Source organism: Gymnoscopelus microlampas (assembly GCF_963454915.1).
Source record: "Gymnoscopelus microlampas genome assembly, chromosome: 6".
Lineage (NCBI taxonomy): Eukaryota > Metazoa > Chordata > Actinopteri > Myctophiformes > Myctophidae > Gymnoscopelus > Gymnoscopelus microlampas.
In genome coordinates, this window is record NC_139943.1 from 47,338,293 (window position 1) to 47,360,473 (window position 22,181).

General features: G+C 39.9%; 1 protein-coding gene across 1 annotated transcript; it reads right to left on the reverse strand.

Annotated features, from left to right (window-relative positions):
• Positions 1-13,417: 13,417 nt before the first annotated feature.
• Positions 13,418-19,987, reverse strand: alx1 (ALX homeobox 1; the record flags this gene model as incomplete). Its single annotated transcript, XM_084059396.1, has 4 exons — positions 13,418-13,786; positions 16,984-17,112; positions 18,158-18,483; positions 19,750-19,987. The coding sequence occupies 4 exons, from the start codon at positions 19,985-19,987 to the stop codon at positions 13,418-13,420; spliced, it is 1,062 nt and encodes a 353-aa protein (XP_083915522.1).
• Between the last annotated feature and the right edge of the window lie 2,194 nt (positions 19,988-22,181).

Consider the following 22,181-nt stretch of genomic DNA (forward strand, 5'->3'; position numbering starts at 1 on the left):
CTACAACGCCACACTCTCCGCTAAGCCAGACAGGTGTATTTGGAAAAGTGGCGGGCCGTCCAGTGAGGTCAGGGGTCAGAAAACAGCCATTTTTAGTGCATAGACTTCACAAATTGGGCGCTGGACACGAGACAGGAATTTGTGGCGGCACTTGTGACATACGCACGCGTTCAGGGAGACCCCCTCTACAACGCCACACTCTCCGCTAAGCCAGACAGGTGTATTCGGAAAAGTGGCGGGCCGTCCAGTGAGGTCAGGGGTCAGAAAACAGCCATTTTTAGGGCATAGACTTCACAAATTGGGCGCTGGACACGAGACAGGAATTTGTGGCGGCACTTGTGACATACGCACGCGTTCAGGGAGACCTCCTCTACAACGCCACACTCTCCGCTAAGCCAGACAGGTGTATTTGGAAAAATGGCGGGCCGTCCAGTGAGGTCAGGGGTCAGAAAACAGCCATTTTTAGTGCATAGACTTCACAAATTGGGCGCTGGACACAAGACAGGTATTTGTGGCGGCACTTGTGACATACGCACACGTTCAGGGAGACCCCCTCTACAACGCCACACTCTCCGCTAAGCCAGACAGGTGTATTTGGAAAAGTGGCGGGCCGTCCAGTGAGGTCAGGGGTCAGAAAACAGCCATTTTCAGACCCCCTCTAAAAAAAATGTTTTTGAAATAGTGAAAATAGACGATTAGCATGCAGATATACGTCAGAATCACTTGTCAGTGCACATTTATTTATATTTATTTATTTAACAGGGACAATGCACATTGATCAACATGTCAGTTATTCACGTCCATGTAAATGAGCCAGAGTTGGCTAATTTTCATCTGTAGTCCCTGGGCAGGCTGTTAAAAAAGTGGTATAGTTATCCATACAAAAAGAGACATTGTCAACTATACAAAACAAGTAGACATAGTACAATACAGTAAAATAGGAGGAGACACATCAGTGATTAATGGAGGCGAAATTTACTCATGATTACAAATTTGGTTAGCTTTTAGCCATCTTTTAAGGTTGAATTTGAAGGTTAGAAAGTTGTTGGTCTCTCTTACTTCGGTAGGAAGACTGTTCCAGTGATGGGGGGCTCTAACAGAGAAGACTGTTTTACCAACACACTCCGTCTGAATGGTACCTCACAGTCTCCTCTGGTAGTTGCCCTTGTTGATCTGTCACCACTCTCCCTTCGCTCTATGAACTGTTTTAGTGGTGGAGGTGCAAGCCCATTTAAAACCTTAAAAATGAGACAGGCATCTGCAAAATGTTTAAAGCTATCAAAATTAAATAAATTATACTTTTGAACTATACGGCAATGGTGGTAACGGTTGGGTTTTTGATCAAGTGTTTTTAATGTCTGTTTGTAAAGTGATTCTATGGGTTTGAGAGTTCTTAGATGTGTCTGTCAGTGCATTGTGCAAATAACATTGTGCAAATAAGTGTCAATTGGTCACCTGGTAGTACCAGGTGACACTTTGCCGACTGGGACTGTACGTGTGGGACTGGGACTATTTTAAAATAGTTAAAATAGGCGATATACTGTACAAGCTCACAATGTGATTTACAATTTAGGCATTTAGGCATTTAGCAGACGCTCTTAATCCAGAGCGATTTACAGTAAGCAAGGTAATACATCAAATGCATAGAAATAGTAATCTAGGATCATACTGTATGTAAACCAAGAATCATCAGTCTAACAGCTCCCTATCCCCCCAAAAAATCTATAATCTCTACATTGAAACTATTCAAACTATAGGATGCCAGGTCAACAATGGCCTGGCATCTGTCTACATAACATGGTATCTAATTACATTTTAGCCTTTGCATAAGCCTGCAAGCCTGCAATGCGTTGCTATCTTGTATTTTTGCACATTTGCCACTGCTGCTACAGATTATCATACATGTTTTAAGAGGTTTATCATACATGCCATTCCATCTGTACTTTCATTTTATTTCTGTTATCTATAATTCTAAAAAGATATTGGTTGTGTTAGCACAGTCTCTGTAGAAACAGCCCCAAACATTTCACTGCTTGTACCTGTATTGAGTAAGTGACAAATAAATCCCTATTGATTCTTGTTCAGATTAGTTCCAGAGTTCTCTTTGAAAATGTCACACATTTTGAAATGGCTCCACATCCATTACCTGATAGTTTCAGATTTTCATGGAACTTGGTAGAAATGATCTCTAGGCTGCCCTATAAAAATGGCTCAAGGTCACAATCATAGTCACAGTCAATGTTACATCAGTCATATCTCAGGAACGGAGAGAGACACAGAACGAGATGTTGGTGTGTGCCTTATAATGGTATTGAAATTTTATACTGATGTCAAACTGGGAAACTGAAATAGAAGCAAGGCTTGTCCATAGCCATGTCTGTTTTGTGGGAGTATCCACACATATCTATCAATAACTGGTCAACGCAACAGTACTGTATACACAGAAGATGCTTTAAAACTTCCTGATGATATTCTGTGGCACTTCCTGGGACTTGCATCCTCTTCCAAAAAGCCAATGAGTAGGTTTGATTTATTATGGAGTCATAAGGAGGTGACATCAATAGAACTTTTTAAAAGGTATTTTATTTAATTTGATAGGTGAAGTCACAGCAGTAGATTGGCTAATTTCAGCATGCAACCAAGTGTAAAATGTAGCATTACGACGCCATCAAGGCCTGCCAAAATACATTTTTGACGACAAAATCAACTGTAGATTTAGTCGACTAAAATCGTATTATATTTAGTCGACTAAAACTACACTAAAACAAACATTTAAGGTGAATAAAATATGACTAAAACTAAATTAAATGTTATTCAAAAGACTATGACTAAAACGAAATAAAAACAACAACAGGTAACCTCAGTCTGTGATATTAATCTACATTTTTTTGTGTTAAATTGTGACTGTAGCCTGAATGATCAGCGGCCAATTGTAAGCAAGAACAGATTGTTATAATTGTAAGTAAGTAATAGTAAGTGCCACGGCAAATAGCTGTCTCATGTCTGGCTTAGCGGAGAGTGTGGCGTTGTAGAGGGGGTCTCCCTGAACGCGTGCGTATGTCACACGTGCCGCCGCAAATAGCTGTCTCGTGTCCAGCGCCCAATTTGTGAAGTCTATGCACTAAAAATGGCTGTTTTCTGCCCCCTGAGCTCACTGGACGGCCCGCCACTTTTCCAAATACACCTGTCTGGCTTAGCGGAGAGTGTGGCGTTGTAGAGGGGGTCTCCCTGAACGCGTGCGTATGTCACACGTGCCGCCGCAAATAGCTGTCTCGTGTCCAGCGCCCAATTTGTGAAGTCTATGCACTAAAAATGGCTGTTTTCTGCCCCCTGACCTCACTGGACGGCCCGCCACTTTTCCAAATACACCTGTCTGGCTTAGCGGAGAGTGTGGCGTTGTAGAGGGGGTCTCCCTGAACGCGTGCGTATGTCACAAGTGCCGCCACAAATAGCTGTCTCGTGTCCAGCGCCCAATTTGTGAAGTCTATGCACTAAAAATGGCTGTTTTCTGACCCCTGACCTCACTGGACGGCCCCGCCATTTTTCCAAATACACCTGTCTGGCTTAGCGGAGAGTGTGGCGTTGTAGAGGGGGTCTCCCTGAACGCGTGCGTATGTCACAAGTGCCGCCACAAATAGCTGTCTCGTGTCCAGCGCCCAATTTGTGAAGTCTATGCACTAAAAATGGCTGTTTTCTGACCCCTGACCTCACTGGACGGCCCCGCCATTTTTCCAAATACACCTGTCTGGCTTAGCGGAGAGTGTGGCGTTGTAGAGGGGGTCTCCCTGAACGCGTGCGTATGTCAAACGTGCCGCCGCAAATAGCTGTCTCGTGTCCAGCGCCCAATTTGTGAAGTCTATGAACTAAAAATGGCTGTTTTCTGCCCCCTGACCTCACTGGACGGCCCGCCACTTTTCCAAATACACCTGTCTGGCTTAGCGGAGAGTGTGGCGTTGTAGAGGGGGTCTCCCTGAACGCGTGCGTATGTCACAAGTGCCGCCACAAATAGCTGTCTCGTGTCCAGCGCCCAATTTGTGAAGTCTATGCACTAAAAATGGCTGTTTTCTGACCCCTGACCTCACTGGACGGCCCGCCATTTTTCCAAATACACCTGTCTGGCTTAGCGGAGAGTGTGGCGTTGTAGAGGGGGTCTCCCTGAACGCGTGCGTATGTCACAAGTGCCACCACAAATAGCTGTCTCGTGTCCAGCGCCCAATTTGTGAAGTCTATGCACTAAAAATGGCTGTTTTCTGCCCCCTGACCTCACTGGACGGCCCGCCACTTTTCCAAATACACCTGTCTGGCTTAGCGGAGAGTGTGGCGTTGTAGAGGGGGTCTCCCTGAACGCGTGCGTATGTCACAAGTGCCGCCACAAATAGCTGTCTCGTGTCCAGCGCCCAATTTGTGAAGTCTATGCACTAAAAATGGCTGTTTTCTGCCCCCTGACCTCACTGGACGGCCCGCCACTTTTCCAAATACACCTGTCTGGCTTAGCGGAGAGTGTGGCGTTGTAGAGGGGGTCTCCCTGAACGCGTGCGTATGTCACAAGTGCCGCCACAAATAGCTGTCTCGTGTCCAGCGCCCAATTTGTGAAGTATATGCACTAAAAATGGCTGTTTTCTGACCCCTGACCTCACTGGACGGCCCGCCATTTTTCCAAATACACCTGTCTGGCTTAGCGGAGAGTGTGGCGTTGTAGAGGGGGTCTCCCTGAACGCGTGCGTATGTCACAAGTGCCACCACAAATAGCTGTCTCGTGTCCAGCGCCCAATTTGTGAAGTCTATGCACTAAAAATGGCTGTTTTCTGCCCCCTGACCTCACTGGACGGCCCGCCACTTTTCCAAATACACCTGTCTGGCTTAGCGGAGAGTGTGGCGTTGTAGAGGGGGTCTCCCTGAACGCGTGCGTATGTCACAAGTGCCGCCACAAATAGCTGTCTCGTGTCCAGCGCCCAATTTGTGAAGTCTATGCACTAAAAATGGCTGTTTTCTGCCCCCTGACCTCACTGGACGGCCCGCCACTTTTCCAAATACACCTGTCTGGCTTAGCGGAGAGTGTGGCGTTGTAGAGGGGGTCTCCCTGAACGCGTGCGTATGTCACAAGTGCTGCCACAAATAGCTGTCTCGTGTCCAGCGCCCAATTTGTGAAGTCTATGCACTAAAAATGGCTGTTTTCTGACCCCTGACCTCACTGGACGGCCCGCCATTTTTCCAAATACACCTGTCTGGCTTAGCGGAGAGTGTGGCGTTGTAGAGGGGGTCTCCCTGAACGTGTGCGTATGTCAAAAGTGCTGGCGCCAACAGCCGTCTCCTGTCCAGTGTCCAGTATTGTCTGAAATTGGCACTTTTCTTACGTCAGGCCGCACTGGGCGGCCTGCCACTTTCTTTTTTTTTTACAAATTATCTCTCAAATGTTCACCAATATTCTCTACTGGTCTGTATCCATTTTCTATCAAGTTTAGGGGCGCTCAGTTATGGAGAAGTACACACACACACACACACACACACACACACACACACACACACACACACACACACACACACACACACACACACACACACACACACTAAAAATGTACTAATATTTCTCTATCTTTTTTTATGCTGTGTTTCCATGTTGTATATATGTTGTTAAATAATATAAATTTGTAATATTCTTTTTCTGATTACTTTTGTATTTGTATTGTATTTTAGTTTTTAAATACGTGAGATCAACTTTATAAACCCCAAATTCTTCTCTTTTTTTTTATCTCGCTTGCACTATCTACTATTATTATTTGTAGCATATTTTGTGGTCTCTTTTATCATTGTTTATTTGCTTCTGCAATAAACAATATTATATCATCATCATTTTCCAAGAGTGACCTGGCCTAGAGTCATCATTATTACAACAATGGACAAACAATACAAAAACAATACATATATGTAACACACACAAATCAATATCCAGTTAAAGTGCAAAACAGTGCTAAGTGCACATTTAATGGGGGTCAATAGCCAATTTCAAACTGGAACAACCTGGCACTTAGAAGTGATCTAGTATAAGCCATTTAAAAAGACATAATGTACATCATAAATGTATTTTTTAAATACAATTGTGTCTTTCTTTTTTAAACTTGCCACTTAGAAGTGTTTTAGTATGAGCCATTTAAAAGGCATACATCATAAATGTATTTTTAAATTAGATTTGTGTCTTTTAAAAAACATAAAAAATTTACGCTCTTATTTTGAAGGCAACCGGAACCCTTATTTCTGCTAGCTCGAAAACCGGAAGTCCAATTTCTGCTGACGGAATGGAGCTAACATACTCTACCAAAATAGTTAATATCCATAACAGCCATTATCAACATCTTCAAAGCCACCAGAATACACTACGAAGACACGATACAAAATAGCAAATTACCAAAACAAAGTTTCCCCAGTAACGTCAAAAGACAAAGTGTTTGGCATCAAACACTCACCTCAATAAATGTCCTCTTCTTTAAGCTGCTTTCGTCTATCTTCTTGATGAATCAACGATGACGCAGATATATTATTTAATTCTCAGGAGGATTGTACCGTTCTGCTCGAGCCAAACTTTCTAAACTCGCGCTGTGGCCAGTGTACCTGCTGTGTCACGTGTCAAAAAGGACAGATCTAAAAGCTCACATCCCGTTGTGATGCGAGGCATTGTTAGCTTGTAGATCTGTTCTTGTTTTGTAACATGACACCCTGCATGGTGAGCGTTGACTTGGAGAACTGTGCTCACGTCACTTGGCAGCCATTTTTGTAGTTTTCTTCAGTTTCCTGGAGATTCCAGGAGGATTGTACCGTAACATATATATATATATATATATATATATATATATATATATATATATATATATATATATATATATATATATATATATATATATATATATATATATATATATATATGTTATATGTATTAAAACAAGCACCAGATAGTAGCTTTAAAGTGGGTGAGCAGACCAGAGCAGTTAGAATTGAAATAGTCCAACAGCATATTGGACTGGTAATAGTCTACACAAAATCACTGGTCAAAAGAAAATTGCATTCAAGCTTACAACGTTCAAGCTTTTGAAAAAGATAGCATGTTGAAATGTGTTACGCTTGTTTTCTGGTGTTTTTCGTTTTTTTGTCTTTTGTTTTCATGTAGGTAGGCAGTTATGCTCACAATACTGCTAACAATTGCTGCCTTATTACTATTTTATATTGTGTAACAATGTAGTCCAGTCTCACCAAAAAACAAATGTTGTAATGACCGAAGTGGCGCCAAAAATACTATTTTATTACTTTTTTAAAAATATATAATATATGTATTCTTTCATTAATCCTAATCTGGACAAAAGTTTGAAATAATCGTGATATTGATTTTAAGTCATATCACCCACCCCTAACTTGACCTATCTTTTACAACCTTTATTGATAGCCTAATTACTACATGAAAATGCTGTCCAAGAAAAAAGTCTGCATCAGCAAACTGTTCTAGGGATATTAACTGAGCCCAACGATAGGTCTTCTTGTGAAAAATAACTCCATAACTGAAAAACTCAACTCAGAACAAGACAAATGATGAGCCGGGGTCTAGTCCAGCAGGAGAAAGGCTGGAACATCACTGTTGAATGATTAGAATAACAACAAAGGGCAGAAGATCACTATGGAACATACATGACCGCCAAGTACATTCATCAGCCCACAGCCGCTGCCTGCGTTTGATCTAGCCCTACGTCTATCTGTCAACAGCAGTGTGTGTGTGTGTGTGTGTGTGTGTGTGTGTGTGTGTGTGTGTGTGTGTGTGTGTGTGTGTGTGTGTGTGTGTGTGTGTGTGTGTGTGTGTGTGCGTGTGCGGGTGCGGGTGCGGGTGTGGGGGTGTGTGTGTGCGTGCCTGTATGTGTCACATATACACACACATATTCACACACAAACCCTCACTTTCTGTCTTGCACACACACACACAGACACACACAAACTGACTTTATCATAGACACACACACACCTTGTACATGCGCACAAAATAGACTGTTGCCATGCACATACACACTCACACTGAGTAAATTATACCAACACGTATGCACTCTCTCTCAACAAACACACACCACGCAAACTCATACATTCTTTTACCTACGCACACACACACACCCACACACATGCAGTCATGCACGCATCCACCACATGCGTGCCTGACTTATGCATGCACTCGCACGCACGCACGCACACACGCACACACACTCTCTTCCCCCATGTGAGACAGTGCAGGGAGGGAGTGATGGTTGACCTTGGAGGGTCAAACCCATTGGAACTGTTGATGGATTGGCTCTGCAGGAGCTCCAATACACACAGATACAAAGACGTGGCCGTGCCTGTGCGTGTGCATGTGTACGTGGGGCGGCCATAGCTGAGTGGTTAGTGAGTCCGCCTAAGGAGCCAGAGGCCCTGGTTGCCGCAGGTTCGATTCCCGGCCAGGCCAGCATATGTGTCGATGAAATGAAATTTGTCCCTGAGCAAGACTCTTAACCCCAAATTGCTCACAGGTTCTCATTGGAAACAAGACCGCAAGGACTTTCATAAACGACCTGTTAAAAGGAATTATCTTATTATACACACTCACACACATGCATATACACCTGCATGCATACATAAACGCAAACATGTACACACAAACTGTGTACACACATTCGTAATAATAAATGCTGAACAGACACGCACACGCACGCACACACACATATACATGAATGGAAGAATAAAAAGATTGATGCAGGCCTTGCAGGGAGCCAAATTACTATGTTTCAGACCCAATGTAAGAATATCAATGATCTGAAAGGACAGAAAATCTTTGTTTTTCAGATTGGTCTGTTTTACCTACCCACAAATCCCAGTGTTGATTTAACCATGTGTACACTCTCACAGTTAAATCAATAGTGAGGATTTTACTGTGTAGCAAATGGATGTGTGGGTTTAGCATGATGTTGTTAATCACATGAACCCTAGCTTCCCTATTCTTGGGGCAAAGAGAGTTGATGTAGAGGGAAATAATGAGCAGACCAAGGACAGAGCCCTGGGGGACATTGGTCAACTGAGTACAGTACACACAAACTCAAAACTTTTTTAATTTCAAGAACCATCATAACTCTGAGAGTTTCCAAATAGAACCAAATGTACCCGTAAGGGTCCATTTGGTTCCATTTGTACACACTCAGAGTTACAGACCCATATAGGGGGCCATTTCAAACCCCCTCAAGGACACGAGACCCATTGGTGTAGCAAAGTGTTTCCAGTGAGCCAACATGCACAATATCAGTACCCTGACTCTGTTTGACCAGAATGGAACAGAGCCTTCATTAGTATAATTGCTAAGACCTGTTAAGGAAGTAAGGAAGGGGCGCGATTTATTTCCAATATGGCTACTGTGAATAGAGCCTATTACGTGTTGGACATATAGCATTTAGCACAACTGGCCAGCAGTTATTCATGTGTGGAATATGCTGTACCTGGGTGGAGCGATAAATGCGTGCCTCTGTAAGAGACATTCGGCCACGTTCACAGCGTCATCCATCACTGACAACCCATATTCTATCAATCAAGTTTCAGTTTCAAATACACTAAAGCCATGTAGCTGTCTCATTTACGTCAGCCTGTCTGTTGAAAACTGTCAATCAGTTTACCAAAACATTCAGAAAAGACATATTTAGTTTCTCAGACATGGGGCTTCTCCATTGTTTACTCTGGAATTATGGAATGCCCCATAAACATCAAGAGAGAGAGAGAGAGAGAGGGGAAAGGTTTTGATCCATGCACTGTGTATCTATGTGTATGACTATGTCTTTGTGTGACTGTGTCTGTGTTTATGTCTGTGAGAGTTAACCTCAATATTTGCGTGTCTATGTGCAACCAGACGGTCAACTACACACGCTTGTGATCATTTCCTAATTTAGTTTAATTTCTTACATAGATAGAAATAGAATAGCTCAGCCGTTGGATAAACTAAATGGCTACACAATTTGGACAGACTCTTAAACTGATCCCTGTGAATTTATAACATCAACAAACAGTCTGTAACACCTGGAAATGCAACCACTCATTAAATAAGCTTTGGAACGAGGAGTTGGTGTAACAATAAATTGATTACATGCTCAAATTATTTATAGCTAATTTTACATCTGTTATTCAGGAAGGGTCTGGCTTTCTAAATCAAGCAGCTAAACCACAATATCTTTATTAACATGCTCTGTTCACAGATACAGAACTTATACTCTGTATAAAATTAGACATAGCCTACAGTACAGTTGATGTATATACAAATGAGGTGGTGACAATCACAGGCCAAATAAACATATAGCCTACATAAAATATAAATTAATAAAAAAGTTACATTTGACTAGTCATCTCCCATTAACCACTTAATATATACTTTCTCATACATCAAATAGCAAAAATAGCTGATCTAAAAGTTTGTAGTTTGTAGTTGAATGTTCGCCTATTTTCACTGAACGTTTGCTGAATTTCAGCGTATTTTTGCAGAATTTTGGCCTGTTGTGACATGTGAAGAATAGGGACCCATGTGATTGAGACCTTGACGCGATGCGTATAACCACATAACATGAGTGCACACGGTCAAGTGTGCCTGTGAAAAGCATGCTTATTGACCAAATGACCAACGTAACGAATCGATGCAGACAGATAAGGCCCTTGAGCCCTGGACATTTTAATGACAACAGACAGGAAGTTCCCCTTAAGAAAACACACGCGGTTGCCATCTGACACACGTTACGGCCCTAATTGAATCAGGCATAGCATTCCTATATGGACCATTTTCCCCGAGATGCTATCCACCGCAGAGAATGACCTCAGAAAGTAAAACAAAAGGATGATGTCATCACCACTGAGGACAGGCTCCGTTTCCATGACAATGTTCTACTACAGTGTGTAAAAGAACAAGAGATTTGCGTGTCTGAAGGGTAGATGGGGCTTTGGAAGAGTATTAAGATTAATAGAATGAAGTATGAATAGTGTTTGAAGTATCTGTTTGCAGATTAGGAGAGACGCATGGAAGTTTCAACAAGCCCTTGTTGAAAAGCACATGTACTTTTTCATAATTTCTCATTTTGTATTGAAAAATATGAAGGAACTTAATTGTACAGACTAGTACAGTAGCGCTATTGGGTGTGGCTTATGTGCAGGTGACATTGGTTAGTGTAAAGGCCCAGTCTGTAGTCTCACAGTCATTTGAAGTAGGCCTATTACAATAACATAATTTTGAATAGCAGATAGACAGTTCTGTGTTACCTCACTACGGAGACACACAGCTCAACATCTCTGACAAGCAGAGTTTCTGTTTTCAAATAAACATACACAACGCAAGAAGAATAGACCTGCACACATTATGTGATACTTTCATTTCATCACATTCATCATGAGTCTAGATTAGACAATACACATTTTTAACTTACATGCGTTACTTCTGTAGAAATGTTGAGTCAGTGTGTGTTGTGTTAATAATATGTTCAGGAGTATTACAATGTGGATCATGCCAAACTAGACAGTTTGTGATATGTTGCAAATAAATGACATGCTCTTTGTGGTTATATCATTGTCTGGATGTAAAGATGAATGAAATCATTCAAATTAGCAATATTTGCTCTTTGTACAAATAAAATAATCAGTATGTAAAAAAAACATAATTTGATGTCTTATCAACCTAAAATACTAAAGATACCCTCTATTCTTTAAAAAAAAGTATCGGTAAATAGAACCAAATAGAAGTGAAAGTCAAATTATGCTTAAATAAATCCACGCTGATTTATTATGTTTTCATTCCATAGATTTACAATACAAATACCATTTGGAAAAACTGCCACCACTGTTTGTGCTATGGGTAACACAAACCTGATGCAGATAACATGGAGCAGAGCTTTGCTGCAAAGCACAAAGACATGTTAGTATGTCATATATTTGTCTCAAACCAGCTCTGTGCGAGTCCTGTGCTGGGGTAAGAGAGGAACTTATACTGCACACTGTAAAATCATCAGTGCTGAGAGAGTACAACATTTCTACACACTCAGAATTAAATTAACAAGCGGACTCTTACGGGTCCATTTACAGGTCCCTTACAGGTCTATTTATAGGTCCCCTAAAGGGTCCATTTGGGTCAATTGTTTGGGTCAGTTTTACTATGTGTAGACAGCACAGGTAAGATGGCACACGTAAGAAATAAAGTGTTTCAGTTGTACTGTATGGTTCCACATTTGAAATACCATTGTCATGGTAAAGTACCCACAGTGGGATCTGATCTGGATATGGTCCTACCATCCTAAGATTTAACATTGAAATAGTTAGTGGATGACACCAATAATGATGATGGCCCTGTCAAGACCATCCCAGAGTGTCCCATTATGTTTTGGTCTTACCAGTGGATTTCATACTAAACCAAACTACAAAATGAAATCACACACTATATTGCACCGGCATGGGTAATATACGGTATGCTATGCAGTAAAACATCAATCCTCTAGAAAACAGGGGGGGGGGGCTGTTCTCTGGTCAGAAGAGAAAAGACAACTTTTTAATATACTGCATTACTGTAAACCATTACACAAGACTGTACCCTGACTGTTGTATGAAAGTAATGTAATTGCTTCAATAAAGCTAAATGTTCTAGTTCTAGTCCCTCTCTGCCATGATTTTGAAGACTTTATATCTTCTTAATTGCCACAGTGGTTTAATGTCAGTACCTACTGTACATCGGCCAGCATATATTGTGGGTCGGATCCCGTCCCGTAAGGGCCACAGACACCCAACTACTGTAACGCAGAAATATTTAGTTATTTATTGGATCTTGGTTTTATGGTCAATATGTTTTTTTTAACATTTCAAGAACTGCTGCTTGTACTGTAGGTCCTATTCCATTAGCCAAGCGTTGCAGCTTCTCTTCTGTCACACACAAATTATGGCTATTAAGATTTTGCGTTGAGTGAGTGAGTGAGTCTAGTATTGAATTCATGAGCGAAAAGTGCCATTCACTATCTCACACAACAACATAAATTGAAGTGAATTAATAATCCCAGGCCTGTAGCGCGGAGTGATGCATATGTGAAACGATAAACACAGCCACACACACACACACAGCCATGACCAGAAGAACCAAGGACGATATGCACGGCTCAGTCAGTGGTTTTTGCTAGAGAGCAAAATATGTCCTTCGGGTGTTGGGCTGAGGATCCCCACACACGCACATGCACACGCACACGCACACGCACACGCACACGCACACGCACACGCACACGCACACGCACACGCACACGTACAGACACACACACACACACACACACACACACCGCGACAACCACAGATCAATCACTTGGCCCAGGATATGTTGGGCCGAGGACCCGCACCCACCACACGACCAACCACAGGTCAATCACATGGCCCAGGATATGTTGGCCGTGTGCTCCTTGGCCTTCATCCGCAGCACGGCGATGCTGGACGAACGCCTCTCGAACTCGGGCTTCGTCTCAAAGACGGCGTGGTGGCCGTTGGGGGCCGGCGCGAGGAGGGAGTCGGCGGTGGCGCCGAAGAAGTTGTTGAGGGAGACGTGGCCAAACTGGTTCTGCTGGCCGGGGAAGCCGGCGGTCACATAGCCGTGGTCGACCGCGGCGCCACCAGCCGCGGCCCCCGCCCGCGGAGAGGGGGAGTAGGTGGCAACACAAGGCGGAGAGCCACGGGGAAGCATGCAGGACGACACCACAGAGCCTCCTGGAGACGGGCTGGGCCACAGATTGTTGGGAATCTGTCAGGGAGGTGTGGGAGATGGGATTATATTAACAATGATGATTATACACAGTAAAATCCCTAGTGTTAATCTATCCATTTATAACTCTGAGATTGTACTCTCTCAGAGTTAAATTAACACTGACGATTTTTGTGTGTATCCACCAGTATATCCATTGCTGATACACTGTACATATATTAATTCATATATTCACTAGCAATAGATGTATAGTATGCATACATATACTTACATCTATTTAATTTATATTTATTGGTAGACTATGAACATTTGTTCACTCATTCAGAGAGTCAATGCAGATACTAGTGCCAGTAGTTCAGTATTGTATATTATCTTTATTTTGTATTTATTCTTATTTATCTTTGTTTGGCTCCTACTCTTACCAAGTACGTCTCCTGTGTTTTATTCTCACTGCTGTTGCTGACACCTGAATTTCCCTCTGCTGATCAATAAAGGTTTATCTTATCTCATCTCATCTCATCTTATCTTAACTTATCTGCCTTGTGGTGTGTGGCATTATTTCACTGCAAACTCCCTGCTGTGTTGATACTTATCTTACAACTTAATTGAAAGTTCAAGGACTTTTTTCCCCTTGAAACAAGTGGCCATTGCACCCTGGTTTATTTGATTTTCAGGGGCAGACAGGACATGAGATGTGAACCCATGTTGTCAGACCACACAACAATATATTGATGATTTTCCAGACAAGTGCACTAACCCACCCATAACTAAGGTAACAGAACTTATCATCTCTCACGTAATGCATTGTTATAATTATAATATGGCCAAATTCATGATCACATACATTTACTTTCCCTTGGATACATTGTGCCAAATGTCAAATGCCAAATTAGAGATTAAATTAATATATGCCGTCAATAGAGTATGCAAGGTTCAATTTAGGTCACTGAAACAAGCTAATGGACCTCCTCTACGTGAAGTGACTGAGATTAATAAATGAATTAATAAAATGTTGCACACTTTCTTTTCTCACAAATTCTCACATTTCTATATGCTATCTTATTGGAAAAATATTCATAAACAGGGCAGTAATATCGTGGAAGGAGAAGGAGAACTACTTCATTTTTCACACATGGAAATTTGTCTTTGGCGTCACAGTAGTCTATTAAAAACAGAGTTACATCACATACAGAACATAGACATTACAACGGATATCCACGGTTAACTGACAAAAGGGTTTCTTTCGGATCTCTTTAGTGGCCCAGGCCTACATACCACAACCCAATCGTGGTTTGTTAAAGAACAAAGCTCTTCATTTGACAGTTAGATAAACTAAAGTCACGGCATAAGTATCTGGAGCATGACAAATCTGGCTGTAGCATGAGAACCAACTGTTTTACCAATGCCGTCAGTCACATCAAAATACAGCACCAATGTTGACCCAAAGCACGTCCTCAGCAGAATGCATAGATAGACAGACAACTTTTGCCACATTTGATGAAGTGTAGGCTACTTTTTGGACTGTCAATTTAAAGCAATATTCCGTAGCCTGTATCTATACAGCTATAATAACCAGCTCATCAGATACTCTGATGCAAAAACAATGATATACTGCATGTTAGTCGATACGATTTGGTAAACTTAGGTTATAGGAGGAAGCTTGGCAAAATGTCCATTCCAGGCAAAAAGTAGTCGACCATATGCTCACGAAACAGGATCAGACTCTTAAAAAAGGAAAGGAAAGGAAACAACGCTCAAGCCCACAAGAATGCAAATAAAGTCGACCACGTTTAAGAGACAAAGACACCCTCCTCCAACTGAATAATGCAGCCTATAGGAAAAGCAAAAAAACTACAAAAAACTAAGCAAACAAACAAAAACAAAACAGGGAGACAATCCTCTGTTTGATCGGCATCAACACATGGAAGGGCAGGGTAATATCCAAGCGTTTCTACGAGAAACATATGATGGGGTAAACAAGACATTGGAACAGAATTCCAATGTGATTTTCATCCAGATACGGGGCTCTGACTATAGCTCTACTGTACTGATATACAATTCTCTACAATTAATTTGTCTTGACTCTGGAAGATTATACCTTCACACAACATCCACTAATGCAAAAGAGGCTTATTTCTGTGACCACACCCCAACCAAAGGATTCCAACCAGAAGATTTATGGCTTGAAAAACTATAGAGAACTACAATATTGGAGGCTTAATCTCTAATTGCTGGCATGGGGAGTGCCTGTAAAGAAGTGACATATTGCGTCTTCTCTCACCTCATCTAAGGCTGACCTTTGCTGACAGCTAGATAAATCGTATAGCTCATGAAATCCGAGAAACAGCCATTAATTCAAATCCATGACACCTCACAGACGGTCTAATCAACGTTCAAGGCTCTTATCTATAAGGATGGGGTATAATGAATTGATGACAACGCAGCAATGAGAATTTTGCTGATTAATGGACAATTGATCAATTGATTAAAAAGGAAATTAATATAGGACTACATTGGCACCGAAATAGATTGTAGTAGAGTATATTAGGAGAACTTAATAGCAGTGGTGTAAGAAGTGCTGTACAATTTTGAGGTATTCTTTTACTTTACTGGAGTATTTCCAATTTTCTGTACTTTTACTTCTACTCCACTACATTTCAGAGGCAAATACTGTAGCCTACTTTTACTTCACTACAATTATTTGAAAACTATTGTTACTAGTTACTTTGTAGATTTTGATTATTATTACAAAAAACATACATTATCCACTTCAGCCCTATATACCTTTCGGCCATTTGAAAATAGCCGATCTACAAGCTCTCAATGCCTCACGGTGCAAGGCATTGTGAATGAGTAGGCTACTTTCTACTTTTGGTACTTTAAGTACATTTTGATACCAATACTTTTGTACTTTTACTCAAGTACATTTTAATTCCGGACTTTTACTTACAGAGTAGGCTATATTGCAGTATTGATACTTTTACTTAAGTAAAAAATATGGGTACTTTTCCACCACTGAATAGAAACATCGATCCTTCCATAGACTATCGACGGAAAACCTTTGTTCAAATGTTGCCCGTCTCGACCATTGCATGACAACACACTAGCTAGGCTACGACATCAGTCTGAACTTTTCATTTAGAGTTTCAATTGAAACCACGAGTGTCATTTTGTCATCGACAACTGTTTATGAATGAATATGTGGTGATCAAGATGTCCAACAACACTAGGCCTACCTGTGAATATCCGTCGGTCCTCGGTAACACCGACAGGTCGTACGTGGCAGCGAAGTGACTCTTGGCCTGTTGCATCTGTCCGTAGCGCTCTCTCTTTCTCCACTTGGCTCTTCTGTTCTGAAACCACACCTGATTGGGCAGAACATCATTCATATTTAGGGTTAATACTTTAAAAAAATACATACATAATAAAAAAGCTGAGAACTGCATCCAGAAACTGAAACGTGAATACATGATTTGTTTTCCCAAATTGAAAATATATTTTAGCAAAATAATCTGCAGCCGAAATGCTTTTTACTCCTTGATTAAGTCAAACGAATGCATTAGTAATAATAATAATAATACATACGATTCATATAGCACTTTATAGGTACTCAAAGTCGCTTAACAGAAACAAGATTAAAAAAAAGTTTTTAAAATGTTTAATTAATTAAATTTTAACAAATAATAGTATTTCCCAAATCAATGATTTGAGCTCAAGTCGTGTGTGTTTAAAATTCCCATTTATGCATATGTCTACGCATAATAGGCTAGGGATTTAGGATTTACTGTATCCTATTTGTCTTGAAGAGTTTTACTATATCCTCTCCATTTTAAAGGGACAAATTATTTAAAACCCCCATCATTTCCTATTTTGCAAAACAATACTGCAGTTGTCAATACTATGTTAATCTAAAATCTAACAAAATTTAATGAAATAGAGCACGGTTTCCCAAACAGTAGCTCGGGACCCATCTTTGGGTCGCGGACCAATTTTTATGGATCACGAGTAAATGTCAAAACATAAAACTTTTTTTGTTCATTTTTTTCATGAATTAAAAAAAAATCTAAGATTTTTCTAAAATAATTTCATGAATACATAAATAAAAAGATAAAATAAAATGCCATGAATTAGAAAACTAAATGTTTAAGAAGTGGTGAAAATAGCTGATACAAGCTCACAACGCGGTGCGAAGCATCCCATTGTGAGCTTGTAGATCGGCTATTTTCACTAGTTTGGGTTCCGGGCAAACGTCTATTACATTTCTCTTTTGGGTCTTGAGCTAAAAAGGTTTGGGAAATAGTGGACTATACTATAGAGTATAATACAGACAGTTTAGTAGTTCTAAAAAGTTCTAAAACGACACGTTGAGATTAAAAAATAAAATAAATACATTTAAATTCAAATAAATACCTGCACTCTGGCCTCCGTTAACTCCGTCCTCATGGCCAGCTGTTCCCTGACATAAACATCTGGATAGTGAGTCTTCTGGAAGACTTTCTCCAGCTCCTCCAGCTGTGCCGAGGTGAAGGTGGTCCGGTGTCTCCTCTTCTTGCTGCTGGACACGTTGCTGTCGCACATCTTGTCCCCGATGTCCTCCAGCTCCGTCTTGTCCTGATGTCCAGCCGTTATGACCGGAGGAGAGCTGACCCTCAGGCTACAACAACTGTCCATTGACCTGCCGAGCTCCGCGTGCAATGTACTGTCCTCCACGTCACTCTTTGGAACGCCGTAATTACCTGCAGAAGATTCATAATCATAATATTAGTAATGATGATTGTGATGATAATAATAATGATGATAATCATAATAATGATGATGATGATATTAATAATAGTAATAATAATAATGATAATAATGATGATTATATTAATAATAATAATAATAATAATAATAATAAGTAATTATAACAATAATAACAACGACAACAAAATGCCATAAGCATAAAATAGAGTAATGTTGTACTATAAAATAAATCACATATCTTTGAATGATATGATGTATTAAATACAATACATTACTTAGAACATAGCCCTTAAGACACTATAGGGCTTATAAATGACAGTTGGACAGGTTGCATTGGCAGGCTGTATTTTATGCATAATGGTAGACTTTCCAAAGAAATAAGAAAGAGCCTTTAAAATGCATATATATATATGGCCTGCATATAGGCCTATGTACAGGCCTATGTACACACACACACACACACACACACACACACACACACACACACACACACACACACACACACACACACACACACACACACACACACACACACACACACACACACACACACACACAGTATTATTTAGTAACTAAAATAAAACCTGCATTGTGTCAATAATATGCATATGAATAGCCACACATTTTCATATCTTCCTCATAATTCAACAGGCAACCTCTCAGCTAATATAACATGCAGAAGGAGGGACTCGCGTCGTTCGCATGCAGAAACGATCTAGGCAACAAACACACAAGCTATAGTTAGCTGTATACCCCATAAAAAATATAGTGACAAATAAACAGTGGTGCAAAGTAACTATAAAGTACTGTACTTAAGTTCAATTTTGAGGTAATTTTACTTACTCACTCCATCTCTTAGGCAAATATTGTACTTTTACTCCACTACAATTATTGAAAACTTTAGTTGCTATACTTTGTAGATTTGGATTATTATTACAAAACACAGTTAGCCACTTCAGCCCTATATATATTTCAGCCATTTGAAAATAGCAGATCTACAACAAGCTCACAATGCCTCATGATTGGCTATTTTCAAAATATTTTGTATACATTTTGAACTTGAAATGGGACATTCTGCACGATGACTATACTTTCTACTTTTGGTGCTTATAAGTACATTTTGATAATAATACTTTTGTACTTTTACTCAAGTAAATTTTGAATTCCTGACTTTTACTAACAGAGTATTTCTACATTGCAGTATTGATACTTTTACTCAAGTAAAAAATGTGAGTATACTTTCTCCTCCACTGCCTTACCGTTCTGTTCTCCGCAGGAGGGCGAGGAGCGCTCCATGATCCGTGCGTGATGGTGGTCGAAGGCCTGTGGAGCACCCTTGGGTGACGAGGTGGTCTTGGTGCTGTAGTACTGCTGCTGCACCCCATCCAGACCCTCCATCACCTGGTCCAGAGATCCACCCGGTCCCATGTAGTAATCTGTGCCTTTGATGATCGCCTGGCTCTTCAAGGCGAACTTCTCATCCATGTACTCCATCATTTCAAATAATAATAATAATTTAAAAAAATATTTGTAACGCCCTTTTATATTTGAACCAAATCTCAAAAAGTGCTACATTTCAAGAAAAAAAGAATAAAAAAAGAATGAACAATAATACTGATAAAAACAATGAAATGAATACAATTCAGATCAATGCTGGTCAACAATACACAGCTAAAGACAAGTTTTAAAAGTTTAAAAACACACACAAGGCATCATTATTTCCTAATAGGCAAATGCCTTGTTAAAAAGAAAGGGTTTTCGTCCCCTTTTAAAAAACCCAAGTCCCCGTCGTTAGATCGCTCGCTGTTTGCCAAACGTCACCATGCGTAAAAGTATAAAAGTATAAATAATAGAATAATTGGTCTCCAAAAGTGATGTTAATTTAGCCTCGATCGTCTTTAAGGCACAGCCGTCCTTATAACGCGATCGAAAGGGACTGATCCCTGAAGTAGCCCTAAACCCCCTTACTTTAGAATATTAAAAACAGCCTCCCCCAACTCCTCCCCAGTGGTGGAAAGTAACTAAGTACATTTACTTAACTACTTTACTTAAGTACAATTTTGAGGTACTTTTACTTAACTAGAGTATGTTACTCCACTACACCTCAGAGGCAAATGTTGTACTTTGTACTCTGCTACAATTATTTGAAAACTTTAGTTAGTTACTTTGTAGATTTGGATTATTATCACAAAACATACAGTAACCGCTTCAGCCCTATATATACTTTGGCTATTTGAAAATAGCATTGCATTGCAGCATGTTGTGAGCTTGTAGATCTGCTATTTTCAAAATGTTTTTTTTTATTTCATTTTTATTTATTTTTACATTTATACATTTGAAAACTTGTGAAATAGGACATTCTGCATAATGAGTACTTTTACTTTTAGTACTTTAAGTATATTTTGATGCCAATACTTTTGTACTTTTGAATACAGGACTTGTACTTGTAACAGAGTATTTCTATATTGCGTTACTGATACTTTTACTTTAGTAAAGAAAATGTGAGTACTTCTTCAACCACTGCTCCTCCCACACTTCCAGTCCAACCCAAACACATGACTTTAAGTGATGGAGACCCTAAACTATAGGCCTAACTCTAAAAAAGGAAACAATCAAATTGACTTTAATTTACAACATGTTTAGACATGTGGAGTTAAGGCAATAATTTATCGTCTAGGTTGTGACTGCAAATGGGATTTGCTCGGGCGTTTGTGTAATTCAGCAGGACGTCCAATATCCACCATCATTCAGTTGAACTTTTGGACGAATTAGCTCGTAAAGCTACTGGAATACATCTACTCAAGTAGGCTATAGTCTGTACTTAAGTACACTTTTCAGGAATTGTTACTTCACTGAAGTGTTTCAATCTTCAATACTTTTACTTCTACTCCACTACATCTCAGAGGCAAATATTATACTTTTACTCCACTACAATTATTTGAAAACTTTACTTTGTAGATTTTGATTATTATTACAAAACATATACACTTCAGCCCTATATATACATTTCGGCCATTTGAAAACAGCAGATCAGATCTACTTGCTCACATCACCATTGAGAGCTTGTAGATCTGCTATTTTCAAAAGATTTTGATACATTTTATACATAACCTTAGTAATTACTTTTGGTACTTCAAGTATATTTTGATGCCAATACCTTTGTACCTTTACTCAAGTACATCTTGTATAAGCTACTGGAATACAATGGATTTCTTATATTCCCTGGATTCTGCTCAATAGAAAACGCACGGAAAGCACTTGTTTTATTTACAGCTGACTAATGTGTTTTTATGTTTGTACTAGGATGATTAATTTAATATAATCATGGTGGAAATGTCATGTTAACTCTATATAGGTGCATTCATATATGTACAAATATTGCAACATTTTAAGATCATTATGAGTCTATTATTATTAGGCTATTACTAGCAGTATAGTATTGTTGTTGTTGTTGTTGTTATATTATTATTATTATTATTATTATTATTAATTTGAAGCTATGAAAGTATATTTGCATGCTTGTAATCCCGCTTGAATCTTGATCTCATTTTCAAATTAACATCTTGAAAAGAAAAAGATACAAGATGCAAGATGTAAACTCCGCTGTGCAACTATATGCAAAGTAAACCTGTTGTGTAACTTGTGTTTACGTGTAGTGTTTTACTTCTACTCCACTACATCTCAGAGTCAT